Source organism: Symsagittifera roscoffensis, chromosome 8 (genome assembly GCF_963678635.1).
Source record: "Symsagittifera roscoffensis chromosome 8, txSymRosc1.1, whole genome shotgun sequence".
Taxonomy (NCBI): Eukaryota; Metazoa; Xenacoelomorpha; order Acoela; family Convolutidae; genus Symsagittifera; species Symsagittifera roscoffensis.
In genome coordinates this window covers 32840939-32863418 of record NC_087069.1, presented here as the reverse complement: position 1 = coordinate 32863418, position 22480 = coordinate 32840939, and the positions used below count along the sequence as shown (strand labels likewise).

The 22480-nt window shown below is 35.6% G+C and overlaps 1 protein-coding gene across 1 annotated transcript; it reads left to right on the top strand.

Annotated features, from left to right (window-relative positions):
- Window positions 1-388: 388 nt before the first annotated feature.
- LOC134853301 (alpha-tubulin N-acetyltransferase-like) lies at window positions 389-17717 on the top strand. Its single transcript, XM_063869274.1, has 8 exons — window positions 389-683; window positions 8275-8347; window positions 8474-8559; window positions 8845-8902; window positions 9284-9397; window positions 14704-14805; window positions 16166-16370; window positions 16680-17717. Exons 1-8 carry the CDS (start codon window positions 589-591, stop codon window positions 17282-17284), a joined length of 1338 nt encoding a protein of 445 aa, XP_063725344.1. The 5' UTR covers window positions 389-588; the 3' UTR covers window positions 17285-17717.
- The last annotated feature ends 4763 nt before the right edge of the window (window positions 17718-22480 follow it).

Sequence of the window (22480 nt, the reverse complement as noted above, 5' to 3'; positions counted from 1 at the left end):
AAAAAATAGTTCAAAAATTCCATTTTGACGTTTTTTAAATGTTTTTGACCTAAAAATAGCGTTATTTTGCGCGCAATTCAAAATCATATATATTGGCGGCAAAAAGGTTGTTAGTAAAATCTGTGGGCAAAGTGCATGAGTAAAATTGGACCAAAAGTGTTGTGAAGTAATTACATCCCTCAAATCCGCCTGTGGATTGTTGGCAGATATATTTCAGTATAATGAGATTCTTTCATGTTAATTCACACTTTAACCTGTAGGGCACATGCCTCACATCAGAAAGGCTTCGTAGATTATTTCATTGCAGCCTGTCTGTTTTAAGGAAAGATATCTTTGCCGTGAAAGTAGCCCTGTTTTCAGTCTAATTTTGCTTGGTACTTTCAGGTTGAATGCATTTGGTTACAGAAAGTTCCGTCACAGAGTGAACACCTTCCTGTAAATAGCTCCCAGTTTTGTAAATGAAAATATGGATATATATGTCTGAATTGTGCATACCAGAGTATTCCGTGTACTTATTGAATTCTTATTCGCTGAGTGACAATAATATGACCTCTAAATGGACGCTGATGTGTAATTGATGGTCATCACATGGAGTTCAACTTCGATGTTGATCAGTTCCTGCCGGACAGGGTCACAAAAGTTCAGTTCAACAACAAGTACAGTCTCAACAGCTCAAATCTGAGGTATTTTTTTTTCGCAACCCGAGATTTATCAGTTTTAGCTCCTATATAAGTCTCTTATATAAGTCTCGTCGTTTTTTTGGAAGAGTCATACAATTTGTTCAGGCTCGAATTTACTTTTTCGCTGTTTGGCGTTGGTTTCTTTTTAAATTCAGTTCATTTCCTTTGTTAAAAGGAAGGCGAACTCCACTATCGAACAGCAAAAGTGTAAAGTTCGCGAGAAATGTGATCCACTTCTAAATTCGAAAAATTAATTTAATTATCAGATTTCCAAGCGAAATAAAAGATTTACCTATTGATCTTGTTTTCTTAAATTGGTTAAAATAATTTTATCAAAAAAAAACAGTTAATCATGATTTGTTCTAAATTTTTTTCTTTTTGATTTTTATGTTCTATTTTTTCTTCAGAATTGGAAAGTTGGGATTTGAAAAAAACAAGCATTATTTTTGTTAACTTTTTTTATTGACTCTTTTCCAACTGTCTGTTGGCTATGTTTCCAACTGTCTGTTTTCCAACTGTCTGTTGGCTATGGACTCATCTTTACCTTGTTTCATAATGTATTCAAATTTGGCGTCCACGTCCAACTTAGCCATAGCTCCTGGGTTCGAATCTGACCAAAACCTGTTTTTTTTTAAACTGGAAATTTTGTTTCAAATAAAATTGTCGGCCAATTATTTGTCTGCTTATCTGTTGTCGGCTTAGTTGTCATCATGGAATTGTTTTTTTTTCTGCGCGTACTTTTCTTCAATGTTGTTTTTAGTGTTTGATTTACGCCTACGTTTTGTAATTTTATAACCTTGACTTCGTATTTCCTTCTTTGTTTTTTTTCGCTAAGAAATACCTCGGCCAAAATTATTTGGCCTATTTTTCATCAAACTTATGACCTTATTTTTGGCCGTTTCAGCATTAACACAATTTTAGCACTCCCCTCCGCACTTTTCGAGTTGGTTGTATGTTTACCAATCGGTTTGTTAAATATCTCTCAGAAACGTCTCCTGATTTTCAAAAAAGGGTATCAATTGAGAGACCTTTTACTCCTCTATGTGCATGCGTACTCCCATAGCATCCTTTTCACTTGACCCCTCTGTCTACAGCCTTCGAAAAAGTGTGGCTGATTATATAACCCATATTTTTGATTTTTTTTTTCGTTTTCTCAAAAACTACCCCTCTCAAATATGAGTTTTTGGTTTCAATGAATTGATCTGTTTTGAAAAGCTCGCCTGCATAAGTTGCTACGACCAAATAACAATTTTTTTCCACATAAAGTTATGGCCCTCGGAATAGTCAATTTTTTTTTATTTTTGACCGTTTTGTGTATCTTTTCGACTATATTTATACAAGCGAAGCGAAGTGTATTATTACGAACCTATTTTTTTCCCAGCGTAAGTCGCAAATAAAAGTGCTCATTAGTGGCAGTTTTGGTATATTTTGATTTCATCATATTTAAGTGTATTTAAGCATAGGTAATTTAATAGCATATTGTGCTGGTTTATTTTTGGCTAGTGTTAGGTCATGTTAAAAACAACAGGTGTTATGAAAATGTATGAGATTTGTTAATTTTTTTTTCGACCCTGTGGAGAATTTTTGAACTCTTCGCAAAAGTTTCATTTTTTCTCAAAAACCACTGAACCAATTTTCCAAGCAATAGTGTCATTGGAAAAACTGGCTGCTATTCTATGTGCCTGCATATTTTGCTAGTCTCTTTTCAGTTTACACCACGTTCTACGGCTTTCGAAAGTTTCAGTAGGTGGATTTTTGACTTTGAATTTGTTCATTTTGTCAAACAATAAATGCATAAACCTGAGATGAACGTTTAAACTAAAGAACTAATCATTGGGTTCTCTCCTTCTCAAGTGGCTTTTCCCTAAATTCGGAAGAAAAAAGTTATGGCCTCAAACAAGCCCATTTTTTGACATTTTGGTTTCTTTTTCAACTTTTCTCAAAAAACTACTCTGTCAAATCGGAGAATAAGAGTTCATCCGGAAGAAAAAACGTGGTATGCGAATCTTCCTGTGCAAGGGGCTATGCCCTGCATTTTGAAAAAATATGGCCTTAGAAAATGTACAATTTTTGAATTTTTGCCCGTTTTTTTGGAAACGTCTTATTTTCTTCAATAACTAACCTGCTGATTTTGAGGTTGATAATTCATTCAAACTAACATCGTGCTTAGATTTTTGTTGTGTAATCTGTTTTGCTTTATTTGTTTTGTAGGAAAGCCGATATGGACATCGGAAAAATCTACTTTGAAGTTTTTGCCGTTTTTTTAAAGAAATTTCATCACTGTTCTCGAAAGCTACTAGCTAAAGCCGATATTAAGGATTCAATCTAGAAATCAGGTTGTGGAAATTTTCCCTGCATACGAGACTATTACCATGCTTTATTAGAGAAAATTTTTTGATTTTAGGAAAAGCCAATTTTTTCGATTTTGATCGTTTTTTGGAATCTTTTTCAATTTTTTTTCCGAAAAGTAACCAGCCAAATCTGAGATCAAGAATTCAGTTGAAAGATCGATTAGTAACTTTTTTTCTTCAAATATGCAGCTAATCCACTAGTTACGCAAAAAAAATCACTAGGGGTCCATTTTTGAAACTTTCAAAATTACGCATTCCGGCATCAGTACAAAATATGATCAAAATATTAAAACATGTAAATCTAGCATAAGCTGGGCAACTATTTTTTCTTCCAAGTGTCTGTGGTGTGATTGAGAGGAAGTGAAAATCCTAATCAACCGGTAGGAGATCCAAATCCTAACATTGAAATAGATAGTTTTTTGGTCGAGTTTTTCCTGCATCGCATTGGCAATTTGATAGAAACTGCGGCTGCTTTATTGATGGCTAGTGTAAGTAAAATTACCAGCAGTCATGAAGCAAGATTGTGTTACTCCGAAGCCTTGCAAAAAAGTTTCTCAACGTCTTTTTAACTTTTTTCTTATTTCACTTAGTTTTGCCTGTTTAGAGATCGTTTTTGCATTTTCCTCGCTTGTGCTTGCGAAGCACAGCTTCGCCTCTGTGTCGAAAACTAACCTCTCAAATCCGATATTTTGTTTTCAAGAAGATAACGTTTAGTGAAAAGTTCTTCTGTATAAGTGGACAATAACAATAAATTTTACATAAGAAGTTAGCGACCTCTGAAATTTCAAATTTTTGATTTTTTGACCGTTTTTTCTTAAATTTTTTGAGTAATCTCGAAAACTATTCTGCCATTGCTATATTTGAGTCCATTTCTTAGAACGGGTTTTGCAATGCTCATGCGAATACGCCCATTTTTCTACTCCAATTGTTTTGGCGCTCGGAAAAGTTAAAAATTTTGATTTTGTGACCGTTCTTTACAGTTTTTGACTTTTCTCGAAAACTAACGTCCCAAAAATGAAATTGCAGGCTCAATCGATATAACAGGCTGCGTGAATCCTTTCTGCATAACGTTTCTGCATAATTTTTTTACTTGAAAAGCTGCGATTCTCGGAATTGTCAAATTTTTGATTTGTTGACCGTTTTCTGGATTTTTCTCGCTAACTATCCTTCCAAATCTGATATGATAGTTTTAATCGAATAAACAGGTGGTTAAAAGCCTACTTTACAATTGGCTTTGCCCAGTTTGTTGAACAAAATAGTTATAGCCTTCAAACAGTTCAAAGTTCTGAATCTATGACAGTTTGTTGGAAACTTATTGACTTTACACGAAAACTACCGGTCCAATTATCAGGTTGTGTTCAATCGAGAATCCCTGGTTTTACAAATCTTCTCTGCTGAAGCGGCCTTAACCTGCTGTTTGCAGAAAAAAGTTATGGATTTTGGAAATTCTTTTGAACGTTTTTGAGAAGTATGACCGTTTTTTGGAAACTTTCTTTACTTAATTTACTCAACCAAATCTGAGATGAAAAGTTCCAATAAAAGAACGGGGTGCGATAGTTGTTTCTGCCGAAGCAGCGATTCTTTAATTCTTTGCATGAAAAATTTATCTCCTTGAGGAAATTGATTATCTCAAAATTTTTTACTTAATTTTTTTTGGTAGAGAAACAACTAAGGTTTGCAATTTTTGAAATTACACTTTTCGTACCGCATCAGTATAGCAAATTCATTCAATATCAAACACGTTCATCCAGCTTGTTTGACTCGTAGTTGTTTTTTATCGAGACACGAAAATTTTGGTTGACCTAATTTTTTTTGCTTGACCATCTAATTTTTTTTTCTACTTTTTTTACGCAAGTGGTGCGAAGCTCGGCTTCGCCTCTGTGTTCAAACAATCCGCTGAAATAAAGCACTTCATATCAAATGGTTGAAGTGATGTTCACTGATTAACCTTGCGGTAAGCAAGTGTTTTGCAACCGGGTACTAGACTTTTTTAAATATAAAAATCAGTTCATAGATTTGTTGTTCTTGTCTGTAACGCTTGGAGTGAAATTCTATTGCCTTCGGTGTTGTTTGAGTGTGTCTGGTCAGTTGAATTAGCTAAATCACCACTAGCTTATTGGATTGTTTTGATTGCAGAATAGGAAGTACTGGTTTGGATCTTTATTTACTTGTTACGGTCGAAGTTTTTCTATTGGGACAGTCAACAGGAAGCGACAGGGGCGGGAAAAAAACTACGTGAAGTTACGGCATTTTGGCCGAGTAAGTGCACAGAAACATGGATGGGGTAAGAATATTGGATCAATGTCTTCAATATCTGCACGCAGAGCAAATTCGGCGGTACTGGACGAGGTACTGGGGAAAACCTTTATCTATGCCTAGAGTAACGGACTCAGGATGAAATGCATAACAGGAAACCGCACCTGAATCTCGGATTTTCGATGCATTCAAGAAGTTTGTCAAAAGTAAGCGAAAGGTACCAGTTACTATCAAGGAAAGGGAGAGGAGCTGTTCCACGCAGTTTTGAGAGGCATAGAGGCCGATGGAAGTGCGTATAGTTCGGGATCTGTTCATTTTGAACATCTCGAATAAATAGGCGCAAACGGAATTGATGTATCTTCGGAAACACTAGACGAACTTGCAGGATAGCTCTATTTTATGAGAAAGGAGAAAAAAGAGAGTTTCAAAATAAGAGTGATCTTCAATTGCCCTAGGTACAATTGATAGTGTCTGGTACCAGTCCTTCGTATTTGATTTGGATCTTTTTAAGCTCGAATTCTCAGATGACTGGTATTTGAATTCGAAGATAATTGAAATTGGTGGACATACCCAAATCTGTACTTGAGTCAGCCAACAGATGTATTTCGAGCGTGTCTGCTTTTTCAACGCTCTTTGTATTCGACATTTGTTTTTGTTGGTTTCATTCATGTTTTTTATTATATCAATTATTTTTTCGTTTTTTGTTTTTTTTTCGGCCAAAAGGTTTCGATTTATATTTTATGTGATTTTTGGCCTTACATTGTGTCGTTTCATGAGCAAAAAAAGTTTTTTTTTTCTCGATGGTGGAATGAATTTTTTTTAATTTATAAAAAAAGTTTCTAAAACGGGTTCAACATGTATCTGCTCAAGAAATGCGGCGGTTTTTGAACCGCTTGTAAGGTTTTGTTTTGATGCTTATTTTAACAGTTGTCCTACTTTGAATATAAAATGAGCTTTATTCAATAGAAATCGATGCACAGGCTTGAAAATTGGTATCTAATTTACAATCCTTCTCTAATCTGCAGCTCACTCATCGAATCAATCTCCACACTCTGGAGTTGTGTACAATTTAGACGTAGAAAACCTAAAGCATCGAAAAAACAACGAAGTGGCTTAAATCACAACAACCTTAATAAAAGTTCTTTGAATTCGAAATAAAATTTTAGAACAGAACTTTTCTTGCAGCTGTCTAAATATTTCAGCTTATGTAACCGTAAGCTAATTTTGCATCACGTTTTTTGAGATTAGCAAAAAAATATAGAAAAACAGGCGAAGATTTTGTGTTCACTTTGGTCTGAATTTGCACCTTAGTGTGGTAGTCAACCAGTTATCTTGTGTGACTCTTAGTTTTTGAAATACTAGTTATTGTTCCGACAATTTAAAACATGTGAAGGAATTTTGTATTCAAGTGTCTTTTTTTTCTTTCTTTTTATTTTCCACGCAAAACCAGCTACCATAAATAAGCATCGGACTGGGTTGAGTGATATATCGTATTAAAACCTTTTCAGTCGTCGTGATTCGAGCGACATTAAAAAATTTCAAACTCATTGTCGTGAAAAACCAAACGGGTCTGAAATTTTTGATTTTCGTCCAATTTTGAACGAGTGAGCAGGCTTACATTAGCTTATTTAGGCTTATTTTAAGCCTTGAAATATTAGTTTTATTCAAGTGAAGTCAGTTTTTGGCTTCATCTTAGGCATCAAAAATTTGAAATAATTAAAAAAAAAATTTCTTGTTATTATTGTCTCCAAAATTTGTTTTGCAATTTGTATTTTTTACAATGACTGACGAAAATACCTAAGCTCTACTTTTTCGCTGAGATTCTTTTATCACACCCCGCCTAAAAGACGACACTAATTTGAAAAAGTAAAGTTTTGTTGTAAATTCTTAAGACTGTTCGGAACATTCTGTGCTACTTGAACAGTAACCGGCTATCCTTGTTTCTTTTATTTTTGTTCTCAACGCAAAATCAGGTGCCACAATTAATCACCGAAATGGGTCGAATGATATACCAAATTCATGCCCTTTCAGTAGTGATTCGAACGACATTAGAAATTTTCATAAAGTTTTTTCATTATCGAGAAAAACTGGTTAAAAATTTTTGATTTTAATTTGGAGCACACTTACAGCAGCCTAAATATGCTTGTTTGTTACCCTTAAAACTTAGTTCTAAGCAAAAAAATGTTGAAGTTTTTCACGCCATTTTGATTGTTTTGTTTTTCTAATCATTTTTCTTCAAAAATTTGTCCAATTTACCTGTATTACTATGACTGTCGAATATTCCTAAAATTTAGTCTTACATCAGAACCTTTAATCACACATTGCAGAAAAAACTGCTCTCATTTGAAAAAAAAATTGTAGTCTTTTTAAGACTGGTCTGTGCTATTGTTGTTCCGACCATTGAAAATGGGGAGGAACTTTGTATTCGGGTGTTTTAGTTTTTTTGTTGTTGTTTTCCAAGCAAAGTCAGCTGCCACAAATAATCATCCGACAGGGAGGGATGAGTGATATGTCATATTAATGCCCTTTGAGTCGTGATTTGAACGACAATTGAAAATTTCAAAAGTTTTCGGTGTAGAGAAAAACCGGTTTGAAATTTTTGATTTTTGGTCTACTTTCGAGCTAATTAGTAAGGTAGTTGTTAATTGAAATAGCTTATTTAAGCCGTGAAAACTTAGTTTTTCTCAAGTAAAGGTAGTTTGTTTTTCAGCGGAATTTTAGGAATCAAAAACTTGAAAATTCAAAAAATTTCAGCAAAAAATTTTGAATAATTTTTTTTTCGTTTTTCTAGTCATTTTTCTTCAAAAACTGTTTTCCATTTGACCTGTTTTACTATGACTCTCAAATATGCTTACGTTCTATTTGCAGAAAAAAAACGACACCAATTTGAGAAAACATTTTTGTATTTTTAAGACTGGTCGGAACATTTGTGCTACTTGCACAGTAACCGGCTATCCATGTTTGTAAATGATTTTGTAAATGTTTAGACATTATGGACTCGGGGGTGATTCGCCTTCTCTAGCCACTATCGTGGATCGAATGGGCCATGCCTCCTCAAAGGTAAAAAATGAAATGGTGTCCATACATTGTGATCCAATTGAGTAGGCATACAATTACGTACAATTACAAATCTGGATTTTAAGTTGAATTACATACCAGAAGTCTAGCTAGCTCTTTCTGATCTAGGCTCAGGGACTGAATCACGTGATCACGACTTTCGACAGGTTACTGTCTGCCAGTGACCAGTCTCTCTACGTCATGCGCTCTGAGGAGTAAGTATAAAACGCATCTAAATAATTGATAGAAAGTATTATCGAATACTTGAAAGATAAAAAGGTGCAGTTTGGTGGTTCACGATGTGCCATTTTGGAGTCTTAGTTCAGAGTTCCACGCAATTTAATTTTCCTCCTGAAATTTGCAGGTATGTTTAACCTTGAGCAAAGAATAAGGATAATTTTTTGATGGGAACAAACTTTTGGGGTGAAAATGTGGTCGATTTCTTTGGGTGAAATATTTAAATTGATCTGAAAGAAATCAAATTGTAACTTTTGTTTTAGACTGCCCAATGTGGTTGTTGGAATCATGAAAATGGGACCCAAAAACTTGTTCGTCATGGTGAGCTAATATCTACTAATCATTCTGTTCTATCAAGAGTTGAGTTAAGGATGGATGTTTTCTTCGTGATGAAGTACTTGACTATGGACAATAATCGTTACATCTCATTAAGATCTGCAAGATATCCGATTAAGTTTATCCATAATGATGTATGTTGGTAACCGGCTCTATTTTTTGCATATAATCCTACCCTGTGTTATCAAGCTCGCAACGCGTTGGCGCGACTGCGGAGGTCACTATTTTGTTGTTTATGCTATTTGATTTAACACTGCTCCAACAATAGGAGTTAAGTTGTATGCTGCTGGAACGGTATGCTGTTGAAGTTGTATGTTCGAAGAACGCACACCATTCATAATGTAGTATAAATGTTGCTGCTTTTAGGACTTGGAGGGTCGTCAGATAGAGAGCAAGTGTCTCTGTGTATTAGACTTCTATGTACACGAGAGTATGCAGAGAAGGGGATTCGGAAGGGAACTGTTCGACTTCGTACTACGGGTCAGTCATACTTATTATTAGTATTGAACTAATGGAGTACAGTTGTTGTTTCATGCTGCTGATAAACTAGACATATAGGTATAAGATGTAAAACAAGACCGTTCGTACCAGCGCAAAGGCCTGAGTGTTTCGACTGCCATTTATGAAAACGATTTTTTTTATTATAATAAATGATAAGTCAGAACAAACTGAAATAATTGATCTAAACTACAAAAAATTGAATGTTAATTAAAACATATGGGTAAAATGAACAGGAAGTACCAGAGAAACTAAGAATCATAAAATCATACTGCTCGGCAGTTGAAAGCTGAAAAGTTTTCAGCTATAAAAGTCATAGGACTCAACTGAGTATCCAACATTAGTAGACTAGTATGCAGGCTGCTATTCCCAATCTTTGGAAGGAGGAGCGCGGTTTCTCTGCTGTCGCCGGAGCAGGTGGTCATCTTACCACAGATCTCACACAGAAAACAAAGCGTATCCGTCCCCAAAGCTCCACTGGTCTCTGTGGCGACAGGCTGGACAATAAAATTCGCAGTTAGCTCTTCGTAAGTGCGTAACTTCCTTGTTTCCGCCGCGTCTGCTACAGTGGGGCCTTCTAGCTGCGCAATGGCGCGGTATGCTTGTGCTAATCTGTGGCTACACGTGAATTCCCATACCAGTGCTTTACCATGAGACCATGGAAAAAGTGTTTTGCCATCTGGTCTTTTCGCATTAGATAAACACAGGCCAAAGGGTTCTAATTCTGATGGTATTTGCGCTGCGGACATTGCTTGTTTAATGACTTTGTTCGCGTATCTGTGTCTTGTGTGGCGGCTTTTGATCTTGGAGCTTGTTAGGGCGTGGTTTTCTTCACTGTCGGACTGAGTGCCACACTTGCATGTGTGCGCTGAACAAACTGAAGCACCTAGCCGAAGTCCAACTTTAATTTGAAACTGGCGGTCATCCATACGTAGGCCGAGGTTTGTAGAAGGTATAGCTTGCAGCCAATCAGAGGAGCCTTTAGCCGATACACGCAGTAAATGGTCTCTCTGTTTTCCATCATTCAAGGAGTTGACTGGATTCTGCCATGATTTCTGCTTCATCGGATGGTCGGGGATCTCAGTGCTTCCCGGCATGGCTTGCCAGTTCGTGATTGCTTCTTCTATCATGAGTGGCTGAATGAAAAGCTTATTTGATTTAGCACATGAAACCAGGTAGCTAGAATTAGCAGATTTTGATGGAAGAGGCACTCCTAAGCCGCCCATTTTCGCTGAAGTGAGATTTGGTCAGAGTGGTCTGATGCAGCAATGTTGCAGATTTATTCATGGGCTGATAATATTTCTGTATCGAGGGTGAGCAATTTATCAATATGCATGAAAGACATGCTTGTACGTAAGAAATTCTGAAATTAGGGCATAGCGAAATAGTTTTTCAGGAGAAAGTAGGCGTCGTGCTTTCGAAGCTGTGACAGTCTTTGATTGAATGTTTGCAGCTGTTCTACCTTTCCGTGGAAATACTGTTCGAGTGCTGCATCTCCTAGAGTGGACCCAAGCAGTTTTAATGATTCAGGCTGTATTATTTGAATAAGAGGGCAGATCTTGAATGCTGCAGTTATCTCTCTGATATCATTATCAGAACGTGGTCCCAATACCGAGACGAGAATTCACACTTATCATTGAGCAAAAGACCGATCGAGTCACAGGATATTTTGAATGTTTTGAGATCTTCGAGCATTTGAAGTAACATTTTTTCTTTACTTTATCCAGACGCTATATAGAGTACAAATTGATATTTATTTTTACGTATCAATAAAAGCAATTTGATGTCTCTGTTACGCTTTTAAGAATGGAATATATCGAGTGTTGATTATCTCAAATTGACAATTTTCAAACGCCCATAGTTTCACCAAAAAGTGGTCACCGGTAAAGATTTTGTGAGCTCAAGACACATCAATTGCTTCCAGTTGAAAATAACTTCAGTTGAATATGGGTCTTCAATAACTATATGGGTATTCTTCGAAATTCGGAAAATTATATCTGTAATAGGACTTTGTGTGGTGGCATTTCAGCAAGCTAAAGTTTCAGGCTTGCATGAAAATTAAGTACCTGTTTGGTAACCGCCAGTTTCCAACTTCCTCAGAGCAAAAAGCTCATTCTTAAATAAATTTGGCATTCAAACTTTCTTTAAAAAAGCAGTTCAATCCCTATAACCCCGGAAGTAAAAAAATTGATAGCAATGGGTTAATTGATTCTGAGTTGACTTTGCTGAAAAAATTTAATGATCTCAATGTTACCAAACGCAGTTAAAATACGTCAGAAAATGAAAAAATCTTTATAGAGAAGATGGAATTTTTTCGACTAAACAGGAAGCTAAAAATATGAATCGGAGTGTTTCTTGGGATTCTTGGGTGTGAAAGGAAATAAAAGGAACGTAGTGAAGACTCTTATATAGGTCTTGCTGATTTTTTTGTTTCGTATTTTTTCGGGAAAAAGTTTTAAAATATTGATGCTCTTAGGTATATATGTACTTTTTGAGTTCAATTGAAATTCATCTGCCGAAAGCGATGTTAATAGCACTCTCCAAATACGAACGTGCAAATGGCGCGAAAACTCGTGAACGATTTCTAGTTTCGAATGTGGAATTTAATGTTTAGATTTCCAGCGGAATGAAAATTTTACCTGTTGATCCAGTTTTCTCGAATTGGGTTAATGTTATCAAAAAGCGCCATTAATAAATCGCTCTAGAAATTCAAAGGGCATCTATTTTTTGCTTTTTTTCTTTGAAATTCGAAAGTTTTTTTTTATTTTCACTTGCGTTTATTACTCTTTTTCAATCTTCGATTGGCTATGTTTGCACAAGCAGAGCTTGTATTATAGTATGAACTCTCTTTTTTTCCAAACCAAGTTCAAAATATTGTTGCGACAAAATGTGTTCATTTGGATCAAAAACAAGCTATTGAGTACAGTCAATGCTAAGGATAGAGTTGACTTTGCTGAAAAAATTTAATGATCTCAATGTTACCAAACGCAGTTAAAATACGTCAGAAAATGAAAAAAATTTAATAGCGAAGATGGATTTTTTGACAAAACAGGAAACTAAAAATATAATTGGGAGTGTTTCATGGGATTCTTGGGTGTGAATAGAAATAAAATGAACGTAGGAAGACTCATATAGGTCTTGCTGAGTTTTTTGTTTTGTATTTTTTCGGGAAAAAGTCTTAATAGCACTCTCCAAATACGAACGTGCAAATGGCGCGAAAACTCGTGAACGATTTCTAGTTTCGAATGTGGAATTTAATGTTTAGATTTCCAGAGGAATGAAAATTTTACCTGTTGATCCAGTTTTCTCGAATTGGGTTAATGTTATCAAAAAGCGCCATTAATAAATCGCTCTAGAAATTCAAAGAGCTCAAAGGGCATCTATTTTTTGCTTTTTTTCTTTGAATTTCGAAACTTTCTTTTTATGTTCACTTGCGTTAATAATCTTTTTCAATCTTCGATTGGCTATGTTTACACAAGTAGAGCTTGTGTTATAGTATGATTTCTCTTCTTTTCCAACCTAAGTTCAAAATATTGTTGCGACAAAATGTTTTCATTTTGAAAGTTTTCATTTTGATCAATAACAAGCTATTGAGTACAGTCAATGCTAAGGATATTAACTCAGACTGTTATATTTCAAATAGCACTTTAGCTTTAAGGTATCATGGATCTGTAGCGTAGAGGTAGTGAAAGAGACCCGCAACAAAATAAGACTGTTCGAACCTGGGCAGGGTCGGATGTTTTTAATGATCTATTTCGCATACTAGCTAAAATGCTTCCGCTCTATAAATTGAGGCATGTTAGTTGGTAAATTTCTTTTTTTTTGTTTTGAATTGACTGGTACTGCTAATGCGTCATAATTGGCTTGCGTCACTTAGCATTTATGTAGACTCATAATTGGCGTGCGTCACTGGAGAAGTTTTGTAGACTCAAAGTTTTACTCATCCAGTGTTTCCCAGTAGCGCTATCGGTCATATCTTTGCTTGTGTATGCGAATCGCAACTTCGCCTCTGTGTGTATATTTGTTTTAATCGATCGGGACTGTTTATTTCAAAAAAGTTTTTGTTTTTTCTGCTTTGTGCATCCCAATTCAGGCTCCGATGGAATTAATCAATCATTTCAATCAACACATTTTCACTGTTGCATCACGAGCAGGAGTATACACAATACATTAAGTCTGCCCTGAGTTTTAAATTGCGATAAGTTTTTGAGAGTATTAAGTCGTGTTAAATGCTTGAGTTTTTAAGCTAGCTGAAGGAGTAATATTTATCTGAAAAACCAATTTTTGATGAAAAAGAGCAAGCCAATTTTTGATGAAAAAGAGCTAACCAATTTTTGATGAAAAAGCATTATGTCAATTTAGCTTGTAAAGTTGAGCTTTCTAGCGACTTGGAGGACAAATTTTTGTCTAAAAACCCAGATTTTTTTCTCAAACGTTTTTGAAATAGAATCATTTTGCCTTTTAAAAATATCCAAAGTTTTGCAAATTTCTATACGCTTTTGGTCGATGGAAAGTGTGTTTCTTGGATGTAGTTTAAATTGATTTCTGGTATTTGAAATGCAGGGCTCAAATAATGCGTGATCAGTTATCAAGGACGCTCATGAGCATATTGGCTTGCGAGGAGCAAACTCGAAAAACCTTACAAATAGTTAAATTAAGTACCCAGTTCAGGTAGAGGTAAAATGATCAGTAACAAATATCCATTAAAGTTTTTTTATCTTTAAAGAAGGCTTTTCTCATTTAATCACCCCACGCTAAAACTTCAATCTTGATATTATTCTGGTGAAAGATTTTAATTTAGTAAGAAAGTGAGACATCGTCTTTTTGTGATAGTAAAAGACTGACTCCTTACAATCGTCCGATATTTAAAAACCTGAAGTAGTCCTACTGCTTTTAAAAACTATTGGATTGGACGCAACATTTCATAACAGTTACATTTGGTGACTGGGGACACTGCTGTAAAATAGTTGTATTCAAACTTGCAAAAGATAAAGTGTTTCTCATGCTTAAATTATAAACAATGATGAGCTCGGTCGAAATTTTTTGCCTGCAAATTATCGAAAATTTTTGAAGTAGACAGAAGTTTTGTCTCAAGGTCGCCTGAAAGTTCAAACCCGCACGCATTTTTATTCTCAGTTGGCACAATGCGCTTGTTAAACAGTTTTGTCTATCCGTACTTCTTGCTATTAAAAGAAATTTGGCTAACGTAGACCGATCGTTTTTTTTCGGTCTTGACTTGAACGTCATCTCGATGTCAATAATGACAATCTATATATTTTCCTGTTCAGGACCTGAATGTGAACCCTGTACACCTGGCCATTGACAGACCCTCCGAAAAATTCCTCAACTTCCTCGCCAAATACTACAACATGCGAGTCAAAATACCACAGGTACTACCCAAAATCGATCTAAATTGTTTTGGCATGTGAGTGATCAAAAGCTACGTACTTATTAATTAATTACAATTGATTATTGTGGGATTGCATTGTCATGCAAGTGTTTTGGACAAGTAAGCTATACCAGAAGCATTTTTTTTCAAACATGCAAACAAGTAATGGAATCGTTAGTTTATTACCCTTGCGATAAACAAGGGTATTCTAATCGTGTACTATACTTTTTTCCGCAAATAAGTTTGTTCACAGGACTCATTTCATCTCCTGGACTCCTTCATCTTCTGACATGCTCAATTTCTTGAAAATTCAAATAACTTTATAATTTAAGTAATAATTAGGTAAAGCTCGTTTCAGTTTGCATTAATTTTTTCAAATCAATTTTTTTTTCGGATTCGTGGTTTTCGTCCGAATTTCTGTCGGTTCATTTCCGTTTTTTTAAACGATAATTTTTTATCCGATAGGGTTCTTGTTGGGTTCTTTTCTGGAGCATGTGTTTTTTTTCCAATTTAAACAGTTTTTTTATACCTGAAAGTTCCGTAACTTCTAAATTTACCAAGTCTGATTTTGGGCCTTTTTTCATTTTATTTCTTTCTAAATTATTTAAACACTTTCACTTTGTTGTATCGGCTCAGTCAACTTCAAGGGAAATTATATTCGCATGCCATTATGTGTTTCAGATTGGATGGGTCGTAAAAAGTTTTAAAACTTAATGAAATTTTTTATGACAGCAGCTATTTTCGGTTGAAACATGTTTTGACTCAAAATTTGTTGCAGCTCAATAATTAATTTTCAATTCTTTTCAAGGCTGTTTATGATTTTTAAAACATTGAAGTTTTTGTAGCTGTATATCTTTCAACTTTTCAAGTTATTTCTTCAAGTAATTTTTTCATCAACGAAGTGTTAAATAAATTTTCCTTTTTTCAATTTGAGTCGATGAACGTAGTTCAGACTCTTATCTAGGTGGTGATTATTTTTTTTCGTGGTTTTTTTTTCAGGATAAGTCTTAAAATTTGTTCAGGCTTTTGCGTTTTGACTTTTGATGTCTTTGTTAGCTCAGTTCATTTCCGTTGTTAAAAGGAAGGCAAACTCCACTATTGAACAGCGAAAGTGTAAAGGTCCCGAAAAACGTGATCGTCTTCTAATTTCGATAGTGGAAATTAATTATCAGATTTCCCAGAGAAATAAAAATTTTGCCTATTGATCCATTTTTTACACAAGCATAGCTTGTGGTATAGTATGAACACCCTTTTTCCAACTTAAGTCGCAAGATTTTTGGATCTTGTAATATAGTGTTTTTATCTCAAATAATAATAATAAAAAATTGATGGAAATTACTTATATTAGTAAGTCGATTTAGGTGAATAACTTCGTGGTTTTTGACGGCTTCTTCAAGTCTAGACCCAGATCTGGAATTGGTCTGGACAGACGCAGAACCCATTTGGGACTGAATTCCAGATCTAGTAGAAACACTCCCCCAAAGTATCCAAGCAATGCACATGCAAGGGTAGCTGCACAATCGAATCAACACAATGCATGTGCTGTGACATGGATGCCACAGTCAGGTTAGTAATTGTTGATTGGAACAACGCAACAGAGTTTTCGTGAAGAGCAAGATGTCTGCTTAATGTTTTTGCGAAGATTTTTTTCAAAGAATGTAATACTGCTAGTTTTCTTAAGAATTTGCATGCTTTTTTGAGTATGTTAAGTTCGATATCTTTTTTGACTTCATCTCATGGCTTCTAAGTCTGAAAAATTCGTTAATTTCAGCACAAAAATAAAGCCTGAATCCTAATTTTTATTAATTCAGACTTTTGAATTATCGGAATCATTGCCGGTTCGTTGCTCCACTGAAAATTAAAGCTAATTTTTAGAAGCGTCGCTAACACGAAACAATTCTCAACTTCCTCCTGTGTCTGACCCTGAACCCCAGCTACCCTCAAATGTATTTCAACCAGTGAAACAATTTAACAACTATTCCAACGGCCACCCATCTTCTGGAGCTGAACTCCTTTTGTCGCCTCCAAATGCCAAAGAAATGACAACAACATTGAAGAAAAGTCCGAGTCCAATTAGTAGAGTAGATAATGCACACCGACCACCTTCGGTGTCAGCCGACGCGTTGTCCCGATTACATTCTGCAAATATTGCCAATCAAGCAAATTCTGGGGATCAAATCTCAAAGTTCCATGTAACTAATTGTGGTCGCACACCTGTGGTTTCAACATTGGACCATGATCGAGTGGCAATGGACGCCAATCAGCAAATGTGTAATGGTATGACTCAGAAACAGGGCAAAAAGCAGTTTGGTCACGTGCGAAATGTGGCTCCGAGTTCATTTAATATATTTGGGACGATGCCCTTGAGCAGTGCAATAGCCGGTGGTCATTCTGATGTGTATACTAATGGAGGTTCTGCAAATAAAAAGTCGCATTTGCAGTCGAACAATGGAACAGCTATGAGAACGCGTCTATGGTAATAATTTGTCCAGGAAGAAACAACTGTAAAAGATGAAACTCAATTGTAAAAAAAACTATTTGTAAAAAAGAAAGGACTGGTCAACTAAGACGATTTTATTGTATCTTAGCTATTCAAAATCTCATGAAATCGTTGTTGGTTTTCCTGAAGTGATTATAAAAATTCTTGAGTGGTGGTAGACCTGCGCTTGTTTGAATTGCCCTCATTGCGTTGCCATATCGGGTCAGTGTGTATCATCCAATTCGTACTAAATATTGTAAATTTGTAGAAAGCTCGTGTAATATTTGGTTCGCTTTCGAATTTTTCATGGAGTTTGGTTGTGAAATTGTGCGACATTGATGTTAGATTTTGTGCACTTATATCGAGATTCAATGCGCATCGTTTTAGCCTTAATTAAAATGTTTTTGAATCGATAACTTTTTGGATATATTGAGCGCACTCCGTTCACTTCATACGTCAAACTAATCACTAAGATGAAGAGGTGCAAACCGTTTTTATGGAGAGGTGCAATTGACAATGCCTGGTGCTGCTAACCCCATCTGATGGGATAGGCATCAATTGAATCTAAAATCCGTTATGATGATGACGATGAATGAACGGAGTGAATCTTCACAAGGCCTTTTTTCGTCTCGAAGAATTGAGTCTGTTCATCCTGATCATTAAAAAGTGTGATTATTTTTGGTAAAATCATCCCTGACGAGGGTTTGCAAGTAAACCTTAGGAGCTAACTTATTAACAGAACTATGATTTTTTAAAACTTTTTTTGTTGATTACAATCTAATTTTGTTATTTTTTAGATAGTTTCCGCTTTGATCCAAAAACTTTGCCTTCTCCGAGAGAAAAAAAGTTTCGAACAACGTCATGAGTATCAGATTGCTTCATTTGTTTCATGTTTGACAGGGTAATCTGAGAGGCTGTTTTGTAAAGCATGGAAGCAAAAAGTATCCTTCATTCCGAACCCCTAGTCTAAATTTTTTTATGAACCCACTTTTCCAAATTTTGTAAAATAAACAGAGCCAACAGGTTGGTAAAATATCAATGATTACCTTGCTTTTGATTAAAAAAATAACCTAAATCAAGAAAACTATCAATGTGTAAATTTTTTATTCCGCCTGGAAATTAAAGTAAGATTTCTAAACTAGAAGTCATTGACGTACCTTTGGGCCAGTTCCGCTTTTGTAATTGGATGGCGCAATTTATCTAGCTTTAAGCCGATGAGTACGAATTGAAATGGAAAATGCAGCTATACCAAAGAGCGTTCAGAAAACCATTAATATGTAAGATCACTTCGCAGTTACTAGAGCTTTAAGATTTCTGAAAGAAAACTCATCAAGTGAAGGTCACGTCGTTCTTGTAGTCGTGGCAATTATTTCTACTTTTCCAAATTGCTGGCTTTGTTTATACTTCAAAATTTGGACAAGTGGGTTCATGCAAGATTTATAACTGGGGGTTAAGGAAAAGTCAATTGAATTTGCAGCAAAAAAAAATCATTTTAAATCCTCAGAATAAAGTCTATTTCCTGCTTCCATGTTTTACGAATAGCCTCCCAAAATACCCGGACAGTCATGAAACAAGTGAAGCAATCCGATAATCATGACGTTGTTCAACACTTTTTCTTCTTGGAGAACGCAAGGTTTTCTGCATCACAGAGGTTAACCATAACTCGTGATTGTAAAGTTTGGCCATTGAGTGACCAAAAAATCTGATAGATTGATCGAAATCGGCTCAGCGGTGCTTTCAGTGGTGATGCTGCCCAGTAATTTTTTTAGTGAGAGTTCAAGTTGCACGTGGTTAAATAAAAAATATATGTTTAGAGATACGTCCCTTTTAAAGCTTCTAATCAGGACTTTAAATTTGGATACGATTAGTTTGTTGCTTTACACTTTGACTTTACCTTGACGATACGGAAGGTTGTGACAAAAGATCCTAGACTTGTCACGTAAACATTTTTGTCCCAGAATAAACAAGATATTAGACTGTTTCGTCGTATTTCACACGAATTAATGACTTCTATTGCCTATCTATATGACTTGGCTACACGTTAAGACTTGCAAAATGTTTTCATAATTTTGATCGAAATTTTTGTCATTCTTAGTTATGCGAGGATTTTTATTTTTCTGCACTTGCAGTTAGCAAGTTTTAACAAATCGGATTATTGTTTTTTTGGTTAATAAGTTGCGCAAGGTACTATCGACCAGAAGAGAATTCCAAAGGAATCAAAAGTTTCTTTTTTAAAGATTGTTTCTGTTTTTTTTTCGCTTAAATTTTATTCGGCAATTGTAATATCGCCTTATTCACTTTGTTTCAGGTCGTTTGAGCTTTTTTGTTTCAAGAGGGTGTAAAAATTTGAGACGCAAAAATTTATAGCTCAAAATGTTTGTTAAATTTAGTTGCTCATCGTTCGTCTACCGAAAGTTTGTTTTCGTTGTTGTTATTGTTATTGTCGCTGTTCATATTATTTGCCCGACGATGGTGCGGTGACAAGCGAGCTCTAGGAGCTTCGCTACTGTGGCCGATCAGAGCCACAGGTCTTTTGTGGGGTAAGTTTGGTCCAATTTTGTTCGGCAATAAAAAAATTTGAACAGCAGTGCGGTGAAAATCTGGGTAACTTTTTGTGGCGAGTAAACGAAAGGTTGTAGACAGTTTTTAGCTGGCGCTAAATTTTTCCGGGTTGCTCGAGGAAGCAGCTTCTTATTTAAAAAATATTCAGGAGGTCACAGTGGGTGGACTCAGGGAAGGGCGCATCTTCGATGACCTCTGTTACGTGTTTGGTATAGTGTTAACCATATTCATGATAAATATTTTTTAGATATTATTGTTTTAATAAATTTCTTTTTTCAAAAATACTGGCCTCCACCCCGTTTGTACTTTTGAATTGCTTTGCAAGTGGTGCGAAGCTCTGATCTGCCTCTGTGTTAAATTTGTTAACTCTGATTCGATATTTTTGAAAGTCTAACAAAAATTTTGCATTTGTAACCAATATCAGATTTTGTAGCTAATATCAGAAGTAGCGACATAACCGGTTAAACAAATCATGAAAGCTTTTGAGAATGACTTGTTTCATTTTCCAGAATTGTAGGGCAGCTGCAAGCGTTAACAATACCAAGGAGGCTTAGACTAGATCGACATTTTGATTGTTTTGCCACTGTCAAACGTCTATGAAATAAATTAAAAGTTAAAAAATTGGTTTATTATTTTTTTTAACGAAAAAATTATGTGAAAAAATTTTCAAAATGTTTTTGAAAGTTTTCCCACCTAGACGCTATGTTGAAAACATTAAATTTTTTTGGCGGTTAGTTATGTAACAATGTCTTTTGGTCATCAAAATGTTCTTTTAGCTCCCAATTTGATATAAAAACTTTAGTTCAAAGAGCATCCAAAATCTCGTTGAATTTTCTTTTTATTTGCTTCTTATTTAGCACCCCTCAGGGATTCGACCCCATGCCGGCCCAAAGGGTCCCCCTTTGTACTATTTTGATATTTCCCTTTTTGCTGACTGACGCTAAAATTTTTCTTAAGGCGCATTTGGCTCCAAAATATACTAATTTTGAGGGGGGAGCGCTCGCCGAAAAAACGCGATTTTTGGTGAAAATTTTCAAAAAATGCCTAAAAACGCTTTTTTGTGGCATTTTTTCAAAATCTTGCCTGCGGCGCAGAAAATTTGGTCAAATTAGGGTCTTTATAGTGGTTTGAGAGAGCTCAGAAAAACAATTTGGTCGACCTAAAAAAAGTCGATAAAATTTTCGAAAATTTTTTGAAAATCCGCCCCATCTCGAGAAAATCCTAGATCCGCCCCTGACTCATCTAGTGTCCACCATCGACCATATCAGGCATTTTTTTCGATGTCGATTTAAATAATTGGATATGCGGGGATACAACGGTCATGGCCCGATTAACGAAAAAGGTATGAGACAACTCCACGCTAAAACCAAACAGAAGTGCAAGTTCATCAAGCATTTATCTCAAAAAGATCTCTGGCATCAGTTGGAAGAAACATGACCACAATAATAGTGTCCGTACTACGTCAACATCCTCTGGGCCAAGGGAGAGATACGCTTACAAAAATCGAAGCGAGCTAGCCTCTTCAGTAAAAATATCCTCAGCAGCTGGCCACTCTAAGATGGAGCAAGATGCAACGCCTTTGTGTTGCTAGACTGACGGCTAACAATAAACTGCACAAAAAACGTTTGGAGCTTAGGGCAATTATGAGGCCGAATGGTTTTGAAGGCATGAGTCGTTTGAATTAAGTTTAGCAATGAAAACAATGATAGCCTTCTGATAACAATGATAGCATTTGTTGGCAAAAAAAATTAACAAAAAATGACTTGTTTCCAATCTTTAAATGATATTATCTAAATGTTGGAGAGTTCTTTGCTATATGCACATATAGCAAAGAACTCTCCAACATTTAGATAATATCATTTAAAGATTGGAAACAAGTCATTTTTTGTTAATTTTTTTTTGCCAACAAATGCAGAAAATGCTAACTAAAAGCTAATATTTCTTTAAACGTCTAGTAGAATTAAGTTGGGATGTCAGTCTCTAATTTCTGTCAACTTGTTTAAAAAATTTTTTTTTAAATCAGACCCGTTTTTTTGGACATTGAGACAACATTTTTGAATTATTTTTTAGAAACTCAATCGCGATATTATTTGCGGGTGGATTATGAATAGATGTAGTAGCAAACTACCCTATCTCAAAAATCACCAAAGAGATTTTTATTGCTCATACTGTTCCCAGAACCACATACTGCCACCCCGTGTAACTAATAGCCCAAAATTTTAGATAACCAGTCCCCATTTCCAATTACTCTCACTATCGACAACCCGCCAAACGCCCCGCTTTCACATCGCGTCTCAAGCACCCCTCAGTTAAATTTGAATTCTAATTCCAACCAACCTCGAATCCAATGCTTTTATCTCGAATCTTATAAAATTTTTAAATAAACTTCAGTTAAATTGCCATGGAATTTCCGGCAAAGCCCCTGATTTTGCAATCCTACAATGTGACAAGCAAATCCACATTGCAGTTTTCCAAGTAACCAAGTTGAAATCAAGCAACCAAAATCCCTTGATTGGCCCGAATTACACTACTTAGAAAAGACCGTGTACAAGAACGTGAGGCCTACTGATAGCAGTACATAACTCTCTCCTGTACGAGGGACTAGGCTGCAACCAAGACGGAACTCTGGAGGCTC

Excerpts from the sequence above, each read along its gene's own strand:
- LOC134853301 (XM_063869274.1), top strand. The coding sequence starts at position 589 with ATGGAGTTCAACTTCGATGTTGATCAGTTCCTGCCGGACAGGGTCACA. Across the intron at positions 8,348-8,473 it reads TGGGCCATGCCTCCTCAAAG|GCTCAGGGACTGAATCACGT; the intron begins GTAAAAAATGAA and ends TTTCTGATCTAG. Across the intron at positions 14,806-16,165 it reads TGCGAGTCAAAATACCACAG|GTGAATAACTTCGTGGTTTT; the intron begins GTACTACCCAAA and ends AAGTCGATTTAG.